Raw genomic sequence first — 22,080 nt, 5'->3', positions numbered from 1 at the left:
TGAATAGAGAGTCTTGATTTTGGCAATTTAACCATATGAGGGTTGCTGGCAGATCTTGTGCAACCTGTAGGAATATTTGGGGGACAGAGCACAGAGAGAGCTGGGGGAGCAAGGCCGCAGAGGAGTCGGTAGAAGACAGAAAGACCACCAACCTGCCTGCGGTGAGTGAGTGAGTGAAAGGCCCTCAGAGTTAGCTTCATCGCGGGAGATTCCAATGATTCTGAAAGCTTTGGTTTCAACAGCGTGAAGCCAAGCTGGGTGTGAGGCAGAAGCACCGGCCCAGAGGGGAGAACAGTAATCCATTGAGCTGCGAATGAAAGCCTTGTATGTGGTGAGGAGCTCAGCTGTGCCAAGGAAGGAATTCGCATGACGGAGAATGCCCAGTCGTCGACTGGCTTTGGAGGCCAGCTTGGAAATGTGGTTTTCCCAGGGAAGATAATGGCAGATAGTGAGACCCAAAAGCTTGAGTGACAGAACTTCTTGAAGGGGATTGTTGCGAAAGTAGATTGGAGGGTTGTCCAGTCGGTCTTTTCGGAAAGACATAGTGAGTGTGAGATTTGTCAGGATTGAAAGACATGTTCCACTTGTTTGACCAGTCTGTGATTTTGTCCAGGTCTGCAGAGAGTGAGGAGGCTACAGACTGCCGATCTGAGGGATGGGGTATGGAGCGGCATAGAGTGGAGTCATCAGCAAAGAGATAGAGAGGATTTTCCAGAGAGTAGGAGAGATCATTGATGAAGACCAGAAAAAGCGCAGGGCCCAGAATACTGCCTTGGGGAAGTCCAGCCAGAACAGGAAGGAGAGATGAGAGAAATCCATTCAGGGCCACACGTTGCTTATGACCAGAGAGGAAGTCCACAAGCCATGCGTGGAGATTTCCATGGATACCATAAGAGGAGAGTTTGGTGAGCAGAGCGGGGTGCCAGACCGTATCAAAGGCACATGATATGTCAAGGGAGACCGCTCTGATTTCCTGTTTGGCATTCAGGACCTCCATCCATTGTTGATACAGCAGATGCAGCATGTCCACAGTAGAATGACATGGTCTGAATCCAAATTGATGATCCGAGATCAAGCCATTGGAGAAAAGGAAGGATTTGATGTCAGAAGCGATGATTGATTCCATGACCTTGCTGATTATTGGGAGCAGGCTGATTGGTCTGTAGTTGCAAGGATCTGTTTTTGCACTTTTTTGTGTAAAGTGGTAATGTTGGCTGATTTCCAAGCAGATGGCAGATGACCTTGAGCAAAAGAGAGGGTGAAAAGAACAGAGAGAGGGTGAGATAGAGCGGCAGAGCAGGATTTTAGGACCCGTGGGCTGATGCCGTCTGGTCCAGTTGCAGAATCCGTTTCGAGGATTGACAGAGACTTCTCCACCTTGTCAGGAGAGAAGGACACAGAGTCCAGTTAAAAACAACATCCCATTTGGTTTTCACAAATGTTACACACCTTGTTGGTTACCACAAACTGACCAACTCCTTCAACAGTATGAAGCTTCTGGTGATCCAGATATTGCATCTGAGCTCTTGGAATCTCTGGATATGGCCAGACAGCACAGGTGGCAGGAGACTTCTGAGGAGCTTAATTTCTCTCATTAAAGTCGAAAGGCATGGAACCTATGAAGGCATTTTGCAACGGCCTAGTCTGCTCAACATCAACCTCCCAAAGTGTTGGCTAATGCCGTTGCTTCTCGGTTGCTCCTCGACTTCAAAGTTGCCTCAACTAAGGGGGCTCACCGTGAAGTCTGTAAGGAACTCTCCAAGACCATTTCATCATATCCTTCAACATCTCTGCTTTCTTGCTGCAAAACCAGGGTGGACATTGACACTGACCTTTCCTCCACCAAAGCAAGGAAAGCAGCAGGAATTCATGGAGTCTATCCTGAATTATTGAAGAACTTGGGACATCACGGACATGATTGGTTGACTTCTCTTTTCACTAACATCCATGCAACTGGAGTCATACCATCAACTTGGGGAGAGGCTAAAGTCATTGCCATCCTTAAGCCAGGGAAACCTGCTGCTGATACATGTAGCTATCAGCCAATATCTCTGCTATGTACAACATACATGTTGTCCTTCTGCCAAGGCTCTATCCACTGGTATAGACCAAACCTCCCAAGGAACTAGTTGGCTTCAGACCTGGGAGTAGTTGTCGTGATCAAGCACTTGCACTTACCACTCACATTGAGACTTGCCGGGGGGTGGCTACCATCTCGTGCTCAAAACCCATGTTGCATCAATTGACTTTTCATCAGCGTTTGATATAGTGTGGGTGACATGGTCTTCTTCTGAAAGCTGCCAGCTTTATCAGTGCCAAGCCACAATGCATGTCCTTTGTTCTATGCTGCACAATCGAAGATATAAGGTTTCACTCGGGGACCAAACAAGCTCCATAAGGATTCTGAATGATGGTCTTCCCCAAGGGTCTGCTTTAGCTCCAATCCTCTTCAACATGTATGCCGTCTACCACCTCCAGGAAGTTTGGCTACGCAGATGATTTTGCCCTTGGTACTCAAACAATCACCTTCAAGATCTCAAGAGTAACTAGCGCATAACTTATTGGTAATAGAGCAATACTTAATCTACCGGCACTGCCACCCAAGCACAACTAAGACCACAGTTAGCATTTTCCATATCAGCAACCGACTGGCTAACAGCAAACTCAAGGTTTTCTTTTGTGGCAAACCAGTCAAGAATGAACCGTTCTTCAAGTACCTTTAAGTCAAATAGATTGTCAAAGTGACAGATAGATTGTCAAATTTCAACTCGTTATTTTATAGTCCATGCGTTATTGTTTGATTATAGTTAGTTTTGGTTTGAATTTCCTGTAACTCGTAATTAATTAATCGTGTTCTGCTCCTCGTGTGTGGCCTTGTAGTTGTACCCCCGTCGGTGTTTGTTAACTTAAGCGTGTTTTGCTTGGCTCTTAGTTTTTTCCCTTCTACCCCGAACATAATACTCTGTCTAACGTTCTAAATCCCCACCCCCCCCCCCACGCCCCCCAAAAACCAAAAAAAACAAACCAAAAACATTTATTTTCCTTTCTCCACGTGTACTGTTGTCTCATCCTGTATTTTCTGTCAAGGTGTGCTGTTCGCCCCGCCCCCATTATCTCCTTACCATCCACCGTTTGCCCTGTTCACGTGACTCGTGGTGGTCCCTCTCGGCTCTCCCCCCGTTGGTATTTTGTGCATATAAGATTGTTCACGGTTCTGTTTAAATATTATTTAAATATGTTCAACCTTTCCCCCAGTGTTTTACTCAGTGGTATTTTACAACACGCTGTTTTTCTTCCTATTTAAAAGGCTTTTCTCAATTTCCTCTCCAACTCATTCCACTTCAAAAAAAAGAAATTCAATATCTTATACGTCTCCCTCACTACATGGTCTAAATTCACATTCATTCCATCCCTCCTCCATCGTTCTGAATCGGATTGCTAACTTGAAAATCTCAACAAACCCAATTTGTTTTCAATGTTCGTCTTTCATTAATCATCCACTTTCTAAACTCCCCTCTTGCCCCTCCCATCCAAATCCCCCCCCTTGCACCTACACTCCTAAACTCCCCCCTTGCCCCTCCACTCTTAAACTCCCCCCTTGCACCTCCACTCCTGAACTCCCCCCTTGCCCTTCCCCTCCTAAACTCCCCCTTGCCCCTCCCCTCCAAATCCCCCCCCTTGCCCCTCCACTCCTGAACTCCCCCCTTGCCCTTCCCCTCCTAAACTCCCCCCTTGCCCCTCCCCTCCAAATCCCCCCCTCGCCCCTACACTCCTAAACTCCCCCCTTGCCCCTCCACTTCTAAACTTCCCCCTTGCCCCTTCCCTCCTAAACTCCCCCCTTGCCCCTCCCCTCCTAAACTCCCCCCTCACTCCTCCCCTTCAAAACTCCCCCCCAACTCCTCCCCTTCAAAACTCCCCCCCAACTCCTCCCATTCAAATCTCCCCCCATACCATTCCTCTCCAATTCTCCCTCCTCCCCCCTCCTCCTCAAAGCTGCCTCCTCCCCACTTCGTCTCCCTTCTATCTCATACCTCCACCCCCCCCAACCTTCTACTTTCCTCTGCCCCCCCTCAAACAACCCCTCACTGTGCCTCATCCCTTCACCATCAAACCTTTCATCCTCCTCATCCTTCCCTTTCTTGGAACTCTTCTGCAATCTCTGACACACTATCAACTGCTCTCCCTACCTCCCCCTCTCATCCTTCATCTTACCCTACTCCTCCCCTCCCCTGTCCTGTACCCGATGCTCCCCCTCTCTCTTCATTAACGGTATGGACCTCAAACATCCGGGGCCTTCGCTCAAACCTGACTGATCTCTCCATACAGGTTGCTTCTGACAATCCAGACTTGATCTGCTTAACAGAGACTTTCCTCCTTCAAGATGTCTCTGATTCCTTAATATCTCTTCCTGGTTACTCCCTCCTCCGGTATGATAGACCTGAGCCTCGGCCTGGTGGTGGGGTGGCTATCTTTATCAAAAACTCTCTTCCTCACTCTCCTTGCACTGCCCTCTCTCCTCCTCACCCCCAGGAGTACCTCTGGCTACGGCTTCCTCTCCGCTCCCACCTTTTGTTCATATGTGTTCTGTACCGTCCCCCAAACAGTGATGACTCCATCTACATTTCACTGTCTGACAACATGGACCAACTTCTATCCACTCATCCCAACTCTCTCTTCCTCATATGTGGTGACTTCAACTGTCATCATGCCATCTGGTTGGGTGTGGGTTCCTCTCTCACCAGTCATGGCACCTCAGCAAAGGACTTCTGTGACTCACTGGGATTGACACAATCTGTCAATTTCCCGACCCGGATCTCAGCCAATGGAGTATCTTCTCTTCTAGACTTGGTTATGACAAACTTCCCTGCTAATGTCTGCTGCTCTTCTTCTGCTCCAATCGGTTCTTCTGATCATGTGCTTGTCAAAGTGGACATCTCTCTGGCCATTCTCAGAGAGCCTCCTCAGCGTCGACGAGTCTGGCATTTCACTCACGCCGACTGGGACGGTCTTCAAGCAGCCATCAATCGTCTGGATTGGTCTCCCATCTCCACTGCCTCTGACATCAATTCTTCCTGGGAATTCTTCCAAAGCAAACTGATCTCTCTCATGCACAGATTTATCCCATCTCGCCTTCACTTGTCTTACCCTTCCTCCCGTCCATGGTACACTGAATCTTGTGGTGAGGCAGTTGCCCTGAAACAACTTGCCTTTGCCTCTTGGAAGGCTAATCCAACTGAAGGCAATCTCAGTTCCTTCCACCAAGCTCAGAACAAGTGTGTGTCTACCCTCAGGAGTGCCAGGAAACACTATCTCTCCTCACTCAAGAATGAACTCTCAAACCTGTCTCCTTCCTCCAAATCCTGGTGGCGTCTGGTCAAATCCGTTTCTGGTGTTTGTTCCCCCTCCATCCCCTCCCTTACCTCAAATGGCCACACAGTTGACATCGCACGTGACAAAGCCGAATGCCTCAACTCTGTGTTCGCCTCAAAATCCTTAGTCCCAAACCCATCTCTCTCTGTTCCCACCTTTCCCAGTTGAACCCAACTGCTCCTGGACTCTGTGTCTTTCTCTCCTGACAAGGTGGAGGAGTTTTTGTCAAACCTCGACTCTGATTCTGCAACTGGACCAGACGGCATCAGCCCACGGGTCCTAAAATCCTGCTCTGCCGCTCTATCTCACCCTCTCTCTGTTCTTTTCACCCTATCTTTTGCTCAAGGTCATCTGCCAGCATCCTGGAAATCAGCAAACATTACCGCTTTACACAAAAAAGGTGCAAAAACAGATCCTTGCAACTACAGACCAATCAGCCTGCTCCCAATTATCAGCAAAGTCATGGAATCCATCATTGCTTCGGATATGAAATCTTTCCTCTTCTCCAATGGCTTGATCTCTGATCATCAATTTGGTTTCAGACCAGGTCACTCTACTCTGGACATGCTGCTTCTGCTGTCTCAACAATGGATGGAGGTCCTCAATGCCAAACAGGAAATCAGAGCTGTCTCCCTTGACATATCACGTGCCTTCGATACGGTCTGGCACCCAGCTCTGCTCACCAAACTCTCCTCCTATGGTATCTGTGGAAGTGTAACTCAGTGTAACTTATTAATTGGCACTGGTAACTTATTAATTAACCTGGTAACGAAGCAGATACATTTTACATGCAAACTCTGTGAAAGACGAGTTTGTAAATGAGTGTCAGGAATGCGCCCGAACATGATAATCTCTTGTCCACCTGGTCACAGCCCCTGGCTGAAGCACCCCCCTATCGTTTGGTAAACGGAACTCACAACAGGAGGGGAGCGAGCTGATACCAGGACTTGGTACATGCATGACCTCGGGGCATTAGCGGAGAGGGGATTAAGTCCAGTTTGTCCATATAAACGAGAGCAAACGTGGAGTCGAGAGAACTTGCTACCAGAAGCTCTGACCAACGGGAGTGGCAGAGGAACATCAGCCAAACGTGAAGGACATTGGAAAAGAGTTAACCTGATCCATTATATTATGCGGTATTATTTGGTAAATGGAATGAAGTGAATAACCAGTTAATAAACCAGACCTTTTGTAAACCTGTGTCCGGTCATTGGAGTCCTGTGAGTCTCTCAGCTACAAATTCCCCTACAATTTGGAGGCACCGCTGAGATCAACTGGACACAAACAAGTCTTTAAAAGGTGAGTGTGTCTTGTTTTTGGTCCAGTATGATTTACGAACTTGGGAATAGTTATGTTGTATATACATGGAGGATTTGTGTGGGACTTGCGATTGTCCATAGGTGATACAAGGATGAAACGTGTTAAATGATTCTATTTATTCGTGTTTTCCTAAATGATTTCTGTAAATACGTATTTTTGCGCTGGTCATTAAGGGTCTTACTGTGACCTGGGAGCAAACGGAGCAAGCGTGCACCTTGCGACCATTTGCTTCCCGGACGTGTAAGGCCGGTACACTCGTTCACAAATGCCGCATTACACGTATAAAGTACTTCTTTTTTTTGCACTTGTTCAAAGCACTCGACTTGCTCGGCGAGCGAGCGACTTGCTCGGCGCTCGGCGAGCGACAGGGAACCGGGAAAGGGAATTATATTTATATATATATTTTTACCTCATTCCAATTTATGGTATTGCGACAAAAAGGCTTATATCTTTGGAAACGACTGGTCGGATTTAGACAAATTAAAACTCGTTCGATCAACAAATAAATTCATGACAGACAATCCCACCTCATGCCGGTCCAGAATTACTGTGAAAGATGGCGATTGGATAAAAATTGCATACCAACACTCCCTCACTGTCCCTCATTGTCCCTCATGTCCATTCCGGCACCCTGTCTCTTGCTCCCGCTCTTTTTCCCTCCCTTTACTTCCCATTGGCGGACGTTTTGCGAGAAGCAAAGCGTTTTGCAGGACGCTTCCAGGAAACAAAACCAGTGCTGTTGTTTTTTTGACGAAATTTGCCAGATAAATAGCATGGGTGACACGGACGGAACCAGTGCTGTTGTTTTTTTTAACGAAATTTGCCAGATAAATAGCATGGGTGACACGACGAAATGATTGGATTTTGGTGAAGACCCAGGTGCGAATCTGGCTACGAGAATTGTTTAAAGTGATTCTTCACCATAAAGAGATCGGGTGAAAAGCGATATACATGATATTTAACATAATATACTTATTAATGTTATTATTTTAATATTATTCAAAAAAAAAAAAAAGTGACAAAAACACGCCGATTCCATTTTTGGTTCAGGTCCGAATCCAGATCCGGCCTATCAGTGGGATACAAAACATAAACTGTTCACCAAGGCGGAGATATAATAATAATAATAATTCTGTATTATTTAGTTAACCAGTTTGTGTGAAACCTCAACCTAAATATAAAAATTGATCTGCTTGGTGTTAGTTTAAGGGCTGTTCCAAATTTATCCTGATTATGAGAGATAATTACAGGAAATGTGTACTGTTCTTGTTTGGTGATTATGAGACAAAAACAGCAGAGTGGGAATCGGCAGACAATGGAACAGCTAGCGACGAGTGTTTGTGAGTAACAACCACCCTCTGGTCGAGGCTCATAGAAGGGGTGATGCTTACTGATTCGGCACGCTTACAATAGGTGTTAATGGTGGGATGTCAGAGGTTTTGGTGTGGTTTAATGTTCACACTGTTTTGGAAAATAATGCTCGATGCAACATGATCCTAAAAAAAGAACCCAGCCCTACATCGAAAGATCAGGAAGGGAAGGAATGGAAAATTTGTCAAGGTTTGAAATTAATCGGACAAGTGGGTCCCAAGGTATGGTCACCGTACTCGCAAGCCGTTCGCTTTGGCTCTGCGAATGGACCAAACCATTTCATGTAAATAGAGGGGGGGTTCTGTGGTCGTTCGCTTTGGCTTTGCGAATGGACCAAACCATTGCATGTAAATAGAAGGGGGGTTCTGTGGTCGTTACTGCCACGTGGTTTCAAAGTTTTTGTTGTTGTTTGCACGCATGTTTTTTTTTGCAAGCACGTACGTGCGGGCACGCCCTAGTATATCTATCTATAATTCCAGTAATCTCTGTCTGTCTGTCTGTACGTTTGTCTGTGACCGCTGTTTCTCGACAACCACGGGTCCGATATACTTTTAACTTGCCAGGTATATTGCTGGGGACCCGAGGATGTGCCTTTTCAAGGTTTCATATTAATCGGACAATTACTTACCGAGCTATGTCCAAAAAACGATTCAACCAATCAGAGAGCAGCGAACGATCGCGTGTGCCGAACGTGGCGGGCACACTCTGCCTCGGATGGCACATTTGAGAGCGTATTCATTTATTTCACGTTTGCAAACTATGTTGGCGTTAAACTATGTTTTACAACTAATAAAAACGAATTTGCGATTCATTCGCTTTCCTGCGCGTTTGTGCACGCGATGGCGATTTCTTTACCAAACTCCGGAAGCCGTTCGCTTTGGACCAAACCATTGCATGTAAATAGAGGGGGGGGATTGTCACCACTCGCAAGCCGTTCGCTTTGGACCAAACCATTTCATGTAAATAGAGGGGGGGGATATAATTTTAGATATAGATATAGTACGGGCATGCCCTAGTATAAATAAAGGTAATATTGAGTTATGGAATTAATTGCTTTCAACAATGCAAAGGGTGACAAGATATGGGATTTTAATGGAATTTTAATGGGATTTTAATGGGATTGCATTGTGATTCATTGGGATAATCCACAACGTTTCACTATCGTTGTTGCAACGTTTTGCTCCAACGTTTTGTGAACATTTAAATGTTGGGTTTTGCTGACGTTTCCACAACGTCGCCACAACGTTTCACTATCGTTGTTGCAACGTTTTGCTCCAACGTTTTGTGAACATTTAAATGTTGGGTTTTGCTGACGTTTCCACAACGTCGCCACAACGTTTCACTATCGTTGTTGCAACGTTTTGCTCCAACGTTTTGTGAACATTTAAATGTTGGGTTTTGCTGACGTTTCCACAACGTCGCCACAACGTTTCACTATCGTTGTTGCAACGTTTTGCTCCAACGTTTTGTGAACATTTAAATGTTGGGTTTTGCTGACGTTTCCACAACGTCGCCACAACGTTTCACTATCGTTGTTGCAACGTTTTGCTCCAACGTTTTGTGAACATTTAAATGTTGGGTTTTGCTGACGTTTCCACAACGTCGCCACAACGTTTCACTATCGTTGTTGCAACGTTTTGCTCCAACGTTTTGTGAACATTTAAATGTTGGGTTTTGCTAACGTTTCCACAACGTCGCTACAACGTTTTACTTTCGTTGTTGCAACGTTTTGCTCCAACGTTTTGGGAACATTCAAATGTTGGGTTGTGCTAACGTTTCCACAACGTCGCTACAACGTTTCACTTTCGTTGTTGCAACGTTTTGCTCCAACGTTTTGGGGACACTCAAATATTAAATAAATCGGATAAGAATTCACGAGTTATTTAATTATGAGCGATTAATGAAGTACTTATTTAATTAATTACATTTCTTATTAAATTACAGTAATTACAGTTCCGGTAATTACAGTAATTACAGTAATCATTACTCAGGCACCTTTTGAGTAAGGAAGCTGATATTTGGACATGACACTGACCAAGTGATGTGGCTGTCAAGGAAAATATTGATTTATTGATTAATCATTTAATAAATTAACTCGTTGATTTATAAATGACTTATTTTATTAAAAGTCCTCAGAAATACATCTTCGGATGAAATACTTACAGATTGGTTATGCTATGAGCCAATTGATTAAGGAAAATATTTTGTGATGGCCATATTGGCAATTTCGTGGCCATATTCGTGGCAACTCAATTAGTGCCACTGCACCTTTAAAATGCATCCCTGCGTTCATTTTTCGATCGATTGAGTTGAAATTTTGAACAATCGGATCTGGACTGTCGCTGTTAACGACTCTAGCACGCACTCGTCCAATCAGGATGGAGCGGTATGGTCCCCGGATTATCACTGCTCGCAGTTTTTAATTAATTTTACTTTTTCTCTTGGTCATATAATTTTGAAGACATGCATGTCATGATAGAGGAAATGTTTGTTCTGTTAAACGGAATAAATGTTGTTTATTTGTGTGGGTGTGTATTTTTGTGTATTTGGATATATTTTCACGACTAATTCCAGTTATCGTCCTGCAAAATGTCTGCTCGTTCTTTTTCCTTTGAGTCGTAAATTCCTGTTGAACTCTCATTAAAATGCGGAATTAAGTACGCTGTGTGATGATGGAGATCCTTGATGACGAATCAGGAATAGTGAATGAGCAAACAAATATCACGGATGCTGCGGCTAGAGCAGTGGAAGCGATTTTTGAATTGTTCAATGATTATTCGATATTGTTATGACTTATTGTCAATAGGTATACTAAGTGGCCATGAGGTAGCCTGTTGCTATGTACAGTTTTATTCTATTGTTGATTATACCACATAGCTGTGGTGATAAAGGAAATGTTCGTTTAAATAGATGATTATGATAGGACCATGACTATAAAATCATGATGATTATTATGAATGATATCATAGGGTTCAAATGCAGAATGCTGCATGAACTTGGGAAAGAACTTTCAAGCCCTATGGGATAAATTGGGTATTACAAGCGATGGAGTTTCAAAATTTAGCATGATTGAAGGAATTTGACAGTCCCATTTCAGGAGTTTTACGAAATTTATATTGCCAAGAGATTTTGGGTACTATTAAAAGGAAAATGATGAGATATTTTTCCCAAAGAACTTTAATATCTGCCATCCATTTTGGCTGTCTCACGAATGAAGGATGAGTTGCCTTTAGTGGTTGCAAAGAAAATTTGTGGAGACCAGGCAAAATGGGGAAATATGTCAGATATGACCCTAGGACAGGACGGTGATTCATCAATTAACATGAGGTACGAACCAGAGGTGACGGTCAATGGATGGACCTGTCCGGACATCATTGGGGAAAGGGCTTATGCAAGGAGTCATCCAAAATGATTAATTTGATTTATTGATGAATAGTGATGAATTAATTGAAATTGAATAATTGATTGAATTATTAATTGATTGAATCTAATTGATTGAATTTAATTGAATAAATTTAACTGAATAAATTGAACTGAATAAATTGAATTGAATATATTGATTGTTTGATTGATGAAAATGCGGTCTCAAGAAAGAAGCTTTGATATCTTTGCGAGATATTAACAATGTGGAGACAACCTGGGAAAATTGAGCAAGGTGGTGAGTTTATATACAGATATATATGTGCGGTTACCATTGTGTGATTTCCCCGTCAACAGAGCGGACACCTGAGGATTCACCCATTTCATACTGACCCTCCGGCTCATCTGCAAATACTGATCTGTGAGATTGGATTGTGCAAAAGCCACGGCTGAGGGAGATTCTCTGAAAATCACCGGGTGAACAGGTGGAGAGACCCTTCCTGGAGGTACGAGTGAAGCTTTAGAGGAACAAACTACAACACATCCAACGCTACTTTGATAAAAGGCAGAATGGGAAATGGAGCCTGCAAGAATACACAAGGACAACCAGAGATTCCACAAAAAGGTACTTGTACACATCATATGTACGACCGTTATGGTGCAGAAGCTATAAGGCAGGTCGAGAATTGGTATTTGTGGACAAAGGGACATGATGAGGAGTTTCCAAGAGATGGTACATTTGAGCGAAGTCGATTGGAAAGATTGGAACAAAGATTGAAAGCCAGGAAGAGACAGAATCTAACGGTAGACTGGCTTGCATTCCATCTTTGGGATGGTGAATCCAGACAACGGGAACAGCAAGAACGGATAACGGATCTAGAACTTAAAATAAAAAGGATACAGGATACAGTGGAGGAGACAAATGCACAACTGCCCTCGAAATTAGGAATGAAAGTGACGGTTGTCCCATCTGATTTCCAGTTGTCTCCCCAAAAAGGACGGTACAGAGAATTTTTTCGTGTTTCAGGAGACAACGAGAGATTGCAGTGGCAACTCAGGGATGTAGAGATGCAGCCCAGCAATACAAATGCACAGGTGGACAGAGCAGGTAACGACAGAAGCCGGTGCTTCAACTGTGGAGAGATGGGACACTGGATAAGGAGATGCCCATATCTGAGCAGAAGACAATTTCGACAGGGAAACCAAGGACAAAGAAACCAAGGACAAAGAAACCAAGATCAAGGGTACCAGTGCGTACCGGTACCTCAGACAATGATTAGGCCTTCATTGCTGCAAATCCCAAATGATGATTGGCCTCAACAGATTCGATTACTGGACAAACAAGAATAACTGTCGATGATTCTTGGGTCTGAAAAGTTTTCGGAGCAAGAATTATTCATTTTTTTCTTTTGCTTGTAAGCAAATTGATAATTAATTGATCAAATGCCGAAATTGGATCTTTTATGTTGGGCACACAATTTTAAATTTACAAAGTTGGAACAATTGCTTTGCAAATTTTAAACCAAGGGACAAGGGTCACATGATGATCAGGTGGGAATTTCGGACTATTGTTCCACACGATTGATAAGTCAGTGGTCGACTGACATGTAAATGGGTGTGTAGTCAAATTTGGATAAATTATTGTGGGAACTGAAAGGGTAATTTCAATGTGACATCATAGGGGTTTTCTAAGAATAAACTTTTTGGTCCATTTGTGTATTAGCATTTATAAAAAATTGAAGGACAAATTTTATGAAATTGAAATAAAATTGACACCCATCTTGATCTGTAAATAATAGTTCCAACGCAAACAAATACGCATAATGCATGTGTGTGTGTATTTTTGTGTGTCAATGTTAGTGTTTTTTATTGTTTTGTGTATCAATCTTACAAGATTGTTGACACCGACAGTGTGCCTGTCTGGAAATGGATAGTTTTATGTGGATGGGATTGAATATGCAGAGAATCCGTAAAATAAAATAGAAATAAAATTTGATTATGAACATTATCTCTTTTGTCAAGGGAGATGGAATATAAAGATTTGATGTGCTGGGTTATGAGCAGCCATTAATTAAATAGTAAAATTGTGAGTAATTTGGGGATTCCATTTTTGATAGAATTTATATGAGAATAACAGCTATTTATGGATATGAGCTTCATAAAAGGAAATGAGGGAGTACAAAATTATCCAAATTTGGGAGAGGTCTTACACTGACTTCCCAGAATACTCTGCTCATGGATTTATATATATATATATAAACTTGAATTTTATCAGCATATAAATTGTGCTGCATGTATGGATGTGTATTAGGCATAGATGATATGGGAAAATAGTAAAGAAAATCTTGCTGATTTGAACTATTGTGAGTTTTAAAACGGAATGCATTGTGCATCTTAAACCAAGGGGCAGCCATGAACGCGCTGTTACGTTATTTATACTCAGAACGCGCTGTTACGTGTACCTGCAACATATTTGTTAATCTCGCACACCTATATTGGCATACTGGTGTCAGTAGTACTCACTGGGTGCATAGAAATGGATGAGCAACAGTTAAGGGGGTGTAAAAAAACACTTACTTGGATATTTTCTACAAAAGTAGGGGTTTCAATAAGTGGTACCATACACATGGGATTCATCAAATTAAGTTTTGGAGTTCAAACAAAGTCACTGGTTAACAGATGGGAATGGATAGTAAATAAATTCTTCGATGCTGGGTAAATGAAGTGAGATATTACAAAGACTTATTAGAGCTATTGTTCTTCCTTGCAGCAGTGGGAGAAAATTTAGATCCAACATAATGAATCTATAAATGAATGTGATAGGGATAATATCCTCAATTTGTACTAATTATTTGATTGTGGGTAAAGGAATTAATTAATCGTAGTGGATTGTTAACAAGCAGCCTGAAATGTCCTGAGAGTGTGCATCCATGTAATCAGAAATCCCAGATTTGTTTTTACAAACAACATTTTGGTGGAGATCTTATGTGGACGAATACTTGCTTGGTAGATAAAACGGTACTGCATGTTGGCAGCCACTTCAGTGGCCATTTAGGCCGAACAAATAGGGAAAAACTGTAATTGAATATGTAATTTACAGATGAGTATTTGGGAAGTAAAAAGGGAATTTATTGATTTGGGAGACATTTTTCGAAGGTTTATTAAAGTGTTGCAATATGACATTTGGCAAGGAAAATTATTGGATGGGAAAATTAGATCTGTTTATAAAATGAGTTTGTTGACCCATTGAAGTTAATTCTTTGAATTGTTGTTTAATTAGCATTTTGAGTTCAAATTGGAAATAGTTTGGTAGAGCTTTGGTTAAAACCTTTGGTTGCAGTGTTTTGGAACAAATTGATAAACCGTAGGAGGTTGATAAGAATATAAACAAATATGGACCTAAAATAGAAAGATTGTTATGATGATATGAAAAAAATACTGAGATTAAAAGATTAAATCAAGTGATGTTGCAAATGAAACAGTAGAATTAAGATAATGGCATAACGACAATGTTATGAGTTGTGTCAATTACAATATCAGTGAACTCATATCACCACGAGTGACACACTGTTAGGAAAAAGAGGGAAAAGAAAAAAAGTGGAGAGGAATTATGGTAATAATACATTATGTTTAATTTGTTGGTTTGGAAAAATTGTTGTTGGGAATTAGGTATTCCCGTTTGTGATTGTAATCATATACAATGCTATTCTTAGTTTAGTAATAAAATACATACCTGATTGAATATTATTTGTGTGACGCATATAAATGAATATAACTTTTTGTGTTAAGGAAAAACAACAAATTGTTGAATGTGAAACTGTCGGAAGATATACATGATTATGCTGATTTCATGGTAAGATGTACCCTATCTGATTCAGTGTGTGCGGAAAGCAGATTCAGATGTGACTGAGCATAAGGATAAGACGAGATCACATTTTGGAGGGATTGCTAACGGAATTGGGAAGAAGTTCGAGAAAGAAAATTTGTGGCTAAAAAAAAAATGAAGTTAATCGTGGCATACACCCTCTTTCTCAAAGAATGATGAAGACATTCTCCCGTGTAACTTGGAGATGAATGCTTACCTTCACCAAGGAAATTTATGTGACCATTTGCCTGGATCACACTGCAACATATGAAAGAAAGGCGATCACTTACTCTTGTTCGAAGGCTTCGAACATTCACCACATCAGAAGTTGCAGGACAACGACATTTTACCTGCAACCTCTGTGAAATGCGGGGACATATGTTATTACTTCACCAACGTCCGGGGAACCAGCATGGAGCTGCAAAAAACGGCTGTGCCCTTGTCACAACAGCTGTGCACGATTCTGCTGGTTGCTCCTGGTAAGGACCATGAATGACCTGAACACCATGGTCCCAACATCATTGTGGATGCATCCGGCACCCCTGTTCCACATCTTGCTGGCCAATCAACGTCACACCAATACTTGCTGCCCACTCACAATGAGGGAGGAGGCAAGTCGACTACAACTGGGTGAAGGCCTTGTTCAGGAATTACTATGGTTTACAGCAAAAAGTGGCAAGAATGCTACAAGGAGAGCAGGGTCAGTCTATGACTCCGCAATGTTACCACAACAGCGAAATCCTACACGAAGTAGTGCAGGAGCTATGAAGACATTAGGAGAAAATGTTTCATACCAGGATTCAAACACAAGTGATCAGCCCTTCCTTTCAAACAAAGTCAACATTTGTGTGGAGGCAAACGTTTTTTGCCAGATGGTGCAGATGCTTTACAAAACTTGAAAATGAAGTGAAATTGTTGTATCTTGGTGATGGTGAAGTGTTGTTTTGAAAATATATTTGTGATGCAAATGCAATAGATTGAACGATATGGAAGGAGTAAATGACCAACGAAATGTTTTGTGATTCTTGCAGGATGACGGTGTATGCCCAAGGGAATTTGATTACCAAAGTGACTGATTATTTACTTATACTTGTAATGATGTTTACTTGTAGTGATTGATTGTTTACTTATATTGATGTTTAGATTAATGGTTAATATAAACAAAAACAAAAAGATGAGGGAATTGTGGAAGTGTAACTCAGTGTAACTTATTAATTGGCACTGGTAACTTATTAATTAACCTGGTAACGAAGCAGATACATTTTACATGCAAACTCTGTGAAAGACGAGTTTGTAAATGAGTGTCAGGAATGCGCCCGAACATGATAATCTCTTGTCCACCTGGTCACAGCCCCTGGCTGAAGCACCCCCCTATCGTTTGGTAAACGGAACTCACAACAGGAGGGGAGCGAGCTGATACCAGGACTTGGTACATGCATGACCTCGGGGCATTAGCGGAGAGGGGATTAAGTCCAGTTTGTCCATATAAACGAGAGCAAACGTGGAGTCGAGAGAACTTGCTACCAGAAGCTCTGACCAACGGGAGTGGCAGAGGAACATCAGCCAAACGTGAAGGACATTGGAAAAGAGTTAACCTGATCCATTATATTATGCGGTATTATTTGGTAAATGGAATGAAGTGAATAACCAGTTAATAAACCAGACCTTTTGTAAACCTGTGTCCGGTCATTGGAGTCCTGTGAGTCTCTCAGCTACAAATTCCCCTACAGTATCCATGGAAATCTCCATGCATGGCTTGCGGACTTCCTCTCTGGTCGTAGTCAACGTGTGGCCCTGAATGGATTTCTCTCATCTCCCCTTCCTGTTCAGGCTGGAGTTCCCCAAGGCAGTGTGCTGGGCCCTGTGCTTTTTCTGGTCTTTATCAATGATCTCTCCGACTCTGGAAAATCCTCTCTATCTCTTTGCTGATGACTCCACTCTCTGCCGCTCCATTCCTCTTCCCTCAGATCGGCAGTCTGCAGCCTCCTCACTCTCTGAAGACCTGGACAAAATCACAGACTGGTCAAACAAGTGGAACATGTCTTTCAATCCTGACAAATCTCACACTCTTACTATGTCTCTCCGAAAAGATCGACTGGATAACCCTCCCATCTACTTTCTCAACAATCCTCTCCAATAAGTTCTGTCGCTCAAGCTTTTGGGTCTCACTATCTGCCATGATCTTTCTTGGGAAAACCACATTTCCAAGCTGGCCTCCAAAGCCAGTCGCCGACTGGGCATCCTCCGTCGTGCGAAGTCCTTCCTAGGCACACCTGAGCTCCTCACCACATACAAGGCTTTCATCCGCAGCTCAATGGAATACTGTTCTCCCCTATGGGCTGGTGCTCCTGCCTCACACCTGGCTCGGCTTCACGCTGTTGAATCCAAAGCTTTCAGAATCATTGGAATCTCCCGCGATGAAGCTATCTCTGAGGGCCTTTCACTCACTCACCGCAGGCAGGTAGGTGGTCTTTCTGTCTTCTACCGACTCCTCTCCGGCCTTGCTCCCCCAGCTCTCTCTGTGCTCTGTCCCCCAAATATTCCTACAGGTCGCACAAGATCTGCCAGCCACCCTCTGATGGTTAAACTGCCGAAATCTCGGCTCTCTGCTCACCTTCACTCTTTCATTCCTCTTTTCTCCCGCCTCTGGAACAAACTCCCACACTCACTTCAATCACACTCCTCCCTCCAGGTCTTTAAAACAGGTGTTCACCACCATCTCTTATCTTCCCCCATCCAAAACCTTGATATTTTCTACCCCCACTAATTCACCCCAGATCCACCTTGTTTGAAATTCCAACTTCTTTCCTGGAAGTCCTGGCAGTGTCCATATGGTTTATACCTCTCCCACCCCCCCCTCCCCCTTCCCATGCCTCCCCCCCCCCCTTCCCATGCCTCCCCCCCAAAGCCCTCTCCCTCACACATTTCTCTCGATGTCTCCATGTCTCTCGGTCCCTGCTCTCAAATGTTGTGTTTGTGTCCTTCCCCCTCTCTCCCCATCTTGTCTACCGCTCCTGATGTTATTTGTTTGATGTGTCTGTTTGTCTTTCTGTGTGATTAATGTTCGCTCTTTCACGAGCCTCGATCTTGTATACAAAAAAAAAAAAAAAAAAGTCACCCTTGATCACAGCTTCATTTTCCGTGAACACTTAAAACGGGTCACAGAAAAGATCAAGACCAGGGTAAACATCATCCAAAAACTAGGGGGCACCAGCTGGGGATCAATTGCATGCACTCTTCGCACCGTTGTCTTTGCTCTTGCATACCTTTCAGAAGAATATTGAAGAGTGTGGTTGCCCTCCAGGAATCTTCCACAAGCCATGACTGCATCCAAAAAATAAAAACGTTTTAATTGTTGATAAAGCATGTTTTTTTGTTTTTTAAACTTTACGTTGATGTCTTACTGATGAACTTTTAAAATGAATATGTCAGGTTTTACCACTGTAGATTTCATTATTTCTCACTTGTTTCTCTCATGGCAGGCAAACATTGGTACGTTGGATTCCTGGAGGGCCACCACACGAGTTGCCATCGCAAACCTTTCCCTCATACAGGTTTGTATGAAATGCCTGTGAACACCCACTTCCCCACTTCAATAGACTCACAGCATATTATAACAGTTTTCGGTGACCCCGGGGAGGCACATACAAGAAACAGAGGAACCTTCGTGTAGTTATCTCCGTAGTATATTGTGCAGATAAATTGCCTCTCATCTGTATCAGTGCAAAGGGAATATGCATTGTGTTTGTGCAGCAATCAAACCCCATTGTGACTCTTCTCTTATGCTGTCATGGCCAGAAATATTGGCACTCTCGCACTTTTTTCAAATAATGCATCATTTCTTCCAGAAAATTGTTGTAATAAAAATATATTTTGGTATCCACATATGTATTTCTTTGGTTCGCAGTGGAACAAAACAAAAAAACCCCAAAAAAACGAACAAATCTTAGCTTATTCCACACAGAAATCCTAAAATGGCCCAGACAATATTATTGGCACCTTTTAGCAGTTGTTAGAAATAATTAGATTTCAAGCAGGTGATTCTCCTCTACTTTTGAATTGAACTCACCTGTGGTGAGTTGCAGGTGCCTGCAATATAAAAACCACTCATTCAACCAGTTTGAATAGAGAAAAGGAGTTATTCTGCTGTTTTGTGTCACTGTGTGTACCACAATGAGCATGGAGAAAAGAAAAGAAAACCAGAGAATTGTCTGGGGAGGTCATTCACAACATTGTAGCCAAACAGACAATCTCAAGGCTACAAGTCCATCTCCAGAGATCTTGATGTTCCTGTGTCCACCGTACGCAATGTTATCAGGAAGTTTAAGGCCTATGACACTGTAGACAACCTCCCTGGACGTGACTGCAAGAGAAAACTTCATCGGAGATTGCAGCGAAGGATTGTTTGAATGGTGGCGAAAGCACTTCGATCAACTGCGAAACGGATTCAAGCTGATCTTCAGACACAAGGTATGACGGTTTCAACTCGCACCATCCGTCACCAACTCAATGAAAGGGGGTTCTATGGTAGGAGACCCAGGAGGACCCCACTGCTGAGAGAGAGAGAGAGAGAGAGAGAGAGAGAGGGAGAGGGAGAGAAGAGAGAGAGAGAGAGAGAGAGAGAGAGAGAGAGAGAGAGAGAGAGAGAGAGAGAGAGAGAGAGAGAGAGATAAGAAGAAGAAGAAGAAGAAGAAAGAGAGAAATAGAAATAAATACATATATAAAAAATAAATAGATATACACAAAGAATTAAGTTAAGCACCCCTACACAACGAATTAAGGTAAGCACCCCCTAATATATATTCTTTGTGTATATGTATACATTGGCATATATTCTAAGGTATGTGAGATCAAATAATGATTGGTATGACATTAGCAATTATCCATTGATGACATTGAGTGATCAAAGTGAAAAAAAGTGATTGGTTGAGTCAGTGATCCGATCACGTGGGTCCTACACACGTTATTGACGCAAAGATCGCTAGAGGTCTTCTCAGAACAATGACTGTACGTTAGAAAACATAAACGTCATCCACACTGTCCGTGATGGACCTATAGCTCCATACTTAAATTGAGGTGAAAATATGCCTAAAATTCCCAAAAAATTTCACCTTAAAGTATTCAGAATAAAATATTGAAAACGGCATGATTGTTATGTTTTTATGTGACCATAATATCACTTCTCCAGAAAATATAGCAATATCATGGGTATATTACACTGTTTTGACGACAACAAACTTGTAATGTGCGAGGTTGTAAAGAAACGGGGGGGGGGGTGCTTAACTTAATTCTTTGTGTATAGATAGATAAGAAAGCCTGACTGAAATTTACCAAAACATACCTGAACAAGCCAAAATCCTTCTGGGAGAATGTCCTGTGGACAGATGAGACAAAATTAGAGCTTTTTGGTAAAGCACATCATCTCTATGTTTACAGAAAACAAAATGAAGTCTTCAAAGAAAGGAACACCTTCCCTACAGTCAAACATGGAAGAGGTTCAGTGCTGTTTTGGGGTTGCTATACTGCCTCTGGCACTGGGTGCCTTGAATGTGTGCATGGCATAATGAAATTAGGAGATTACCAAGGCCTCTGGCACTCATTGCTGGCCACTGTTCTGAAGTGGCCAGCAATGAGTCCAGATCTAAATCCCATTGAACACCTGTGGGGATCTCAGAAAACAGCAGTTGGGAGAAGGCACCCTTCAAGCCTCACTGCAGTTATTTTGTCCAAAGGCTGTGTTACCAAATATTAAGTCGAGGGTGTCAATAATTTTTTCAGTGCCATTTCTTTTCACTTTCGGATTTAAAAGGATATATTAAGTTCGGAATCAAAAACAAAGGTTCTGTAATATTAACAGTGAAATAAAGAATTGTGGAGAACAAATACTTTGTCAATTACAACGTATTTTTCGAGAAAATTGTGAATTATTTGAAAAAAGTGCAAGGGTGCCAATATTTTTGGCCACGACTGTATTTATCTTTCTTTTGCTCTTCCAATCTCTCTCTTTCTTTATCTAAATCTCACTCTCCACACCTCTGCATCACATTCATACACACTTTGCAACACACCACACAACAGTACAAATCCGACAGTTAAACTAAGCGTCTTTGGGCTCCCTGAAAAGCGCTATATAAAATAAATGCATTATTATTATTATTATTATTAAACTCCACATTACACAGCGAGGGATTTACCGAAGAAACATCATAAAGCAGCATGGACCCGCACAGTGGAGAGGAAGCACACTGAGGTTTTCCCTCTTCCATGGTTCCCTGTGCTGACTAACATCACACCACCGGAAATTTGTAGGCAAGCATGAATGTGCTGAGTGCATGAATGACCTCCAGATACAATCAAATTATGACCTGCCAATCCACAAAGAGCTACTGAACCCTCCACTACTTTGACTGAAGTCACCGAAGTCTTTCTGGATCAAGGGACCAGTAGTAGCCAATACTAATAATAAGGAGTTGCTGGCAGCAGCCATGGGAAAAGGCATCAGTTTGAAATGGCCAGCTAATCCAAGATCCCACGAAGGAGCCCCCAAGCTTTGATCTACAGATGCCAGTGGAGTAGTCTTAACCAACTGCGAACTCCACATGCAATGACTGCTCATATGTATAAGTGGAAGCAAACTGAGAGTCCAGTATGTACCTGTGGCCATCAGGATCAGAGAGTCCTACATGTAGTACAGGACTGTTTGCAGAGGGGATTCAGCAAAGGTGGGCGGTCCGCTTCGAAAGTCCGCTTATCCGCTTATCCGCTGCAGCGGACTAACGTTTTCGAAGCGGATA

General features: G+C 42.6%; 1 protein-coding gene across 1 annotated transcript in view; it reads left to right on the top strand.

The window, feature by feature from the left end:
• The window catches only part of LOC137424789 (solute carrier family 41 member 1), a 92,592-nt gene that overhangs the window by 10,529 nt on the left and 59,983 nt on the right, over positions 1-22,080 (top strand). Inside the window, exon 3 of the mRNA XM_068112613.2 lies at positions 18,769-18,840. Coding sequence (XP_067968714.1) covers positions 18,769-18,840 — 72 coding nt within the window. The remainder of the gene's footprint in view (positions 1-18,768; positions 18,841-22,080) is intronic.

This window comes from Myxine glutinosa, chromosome 4 (assembly GCF_964187855.1).
Source record: "Myxine glutinosa chromosome 4, kmMyxGlut1.1, whole genome shotgun sequence".
Classification (NCBI taxonomy): domain Eukaryota; kingdom Metazoa; phylum Chordata; class Myxini; order Myxiniformes; family Myxinidae; genus Myxine; species Myxine glutinosa.
The sequence above is the reverse complement of the archived record's forward strand: the minus strand, read 5'-3'. Positions and strand labels throughout refer to the sequence as shown.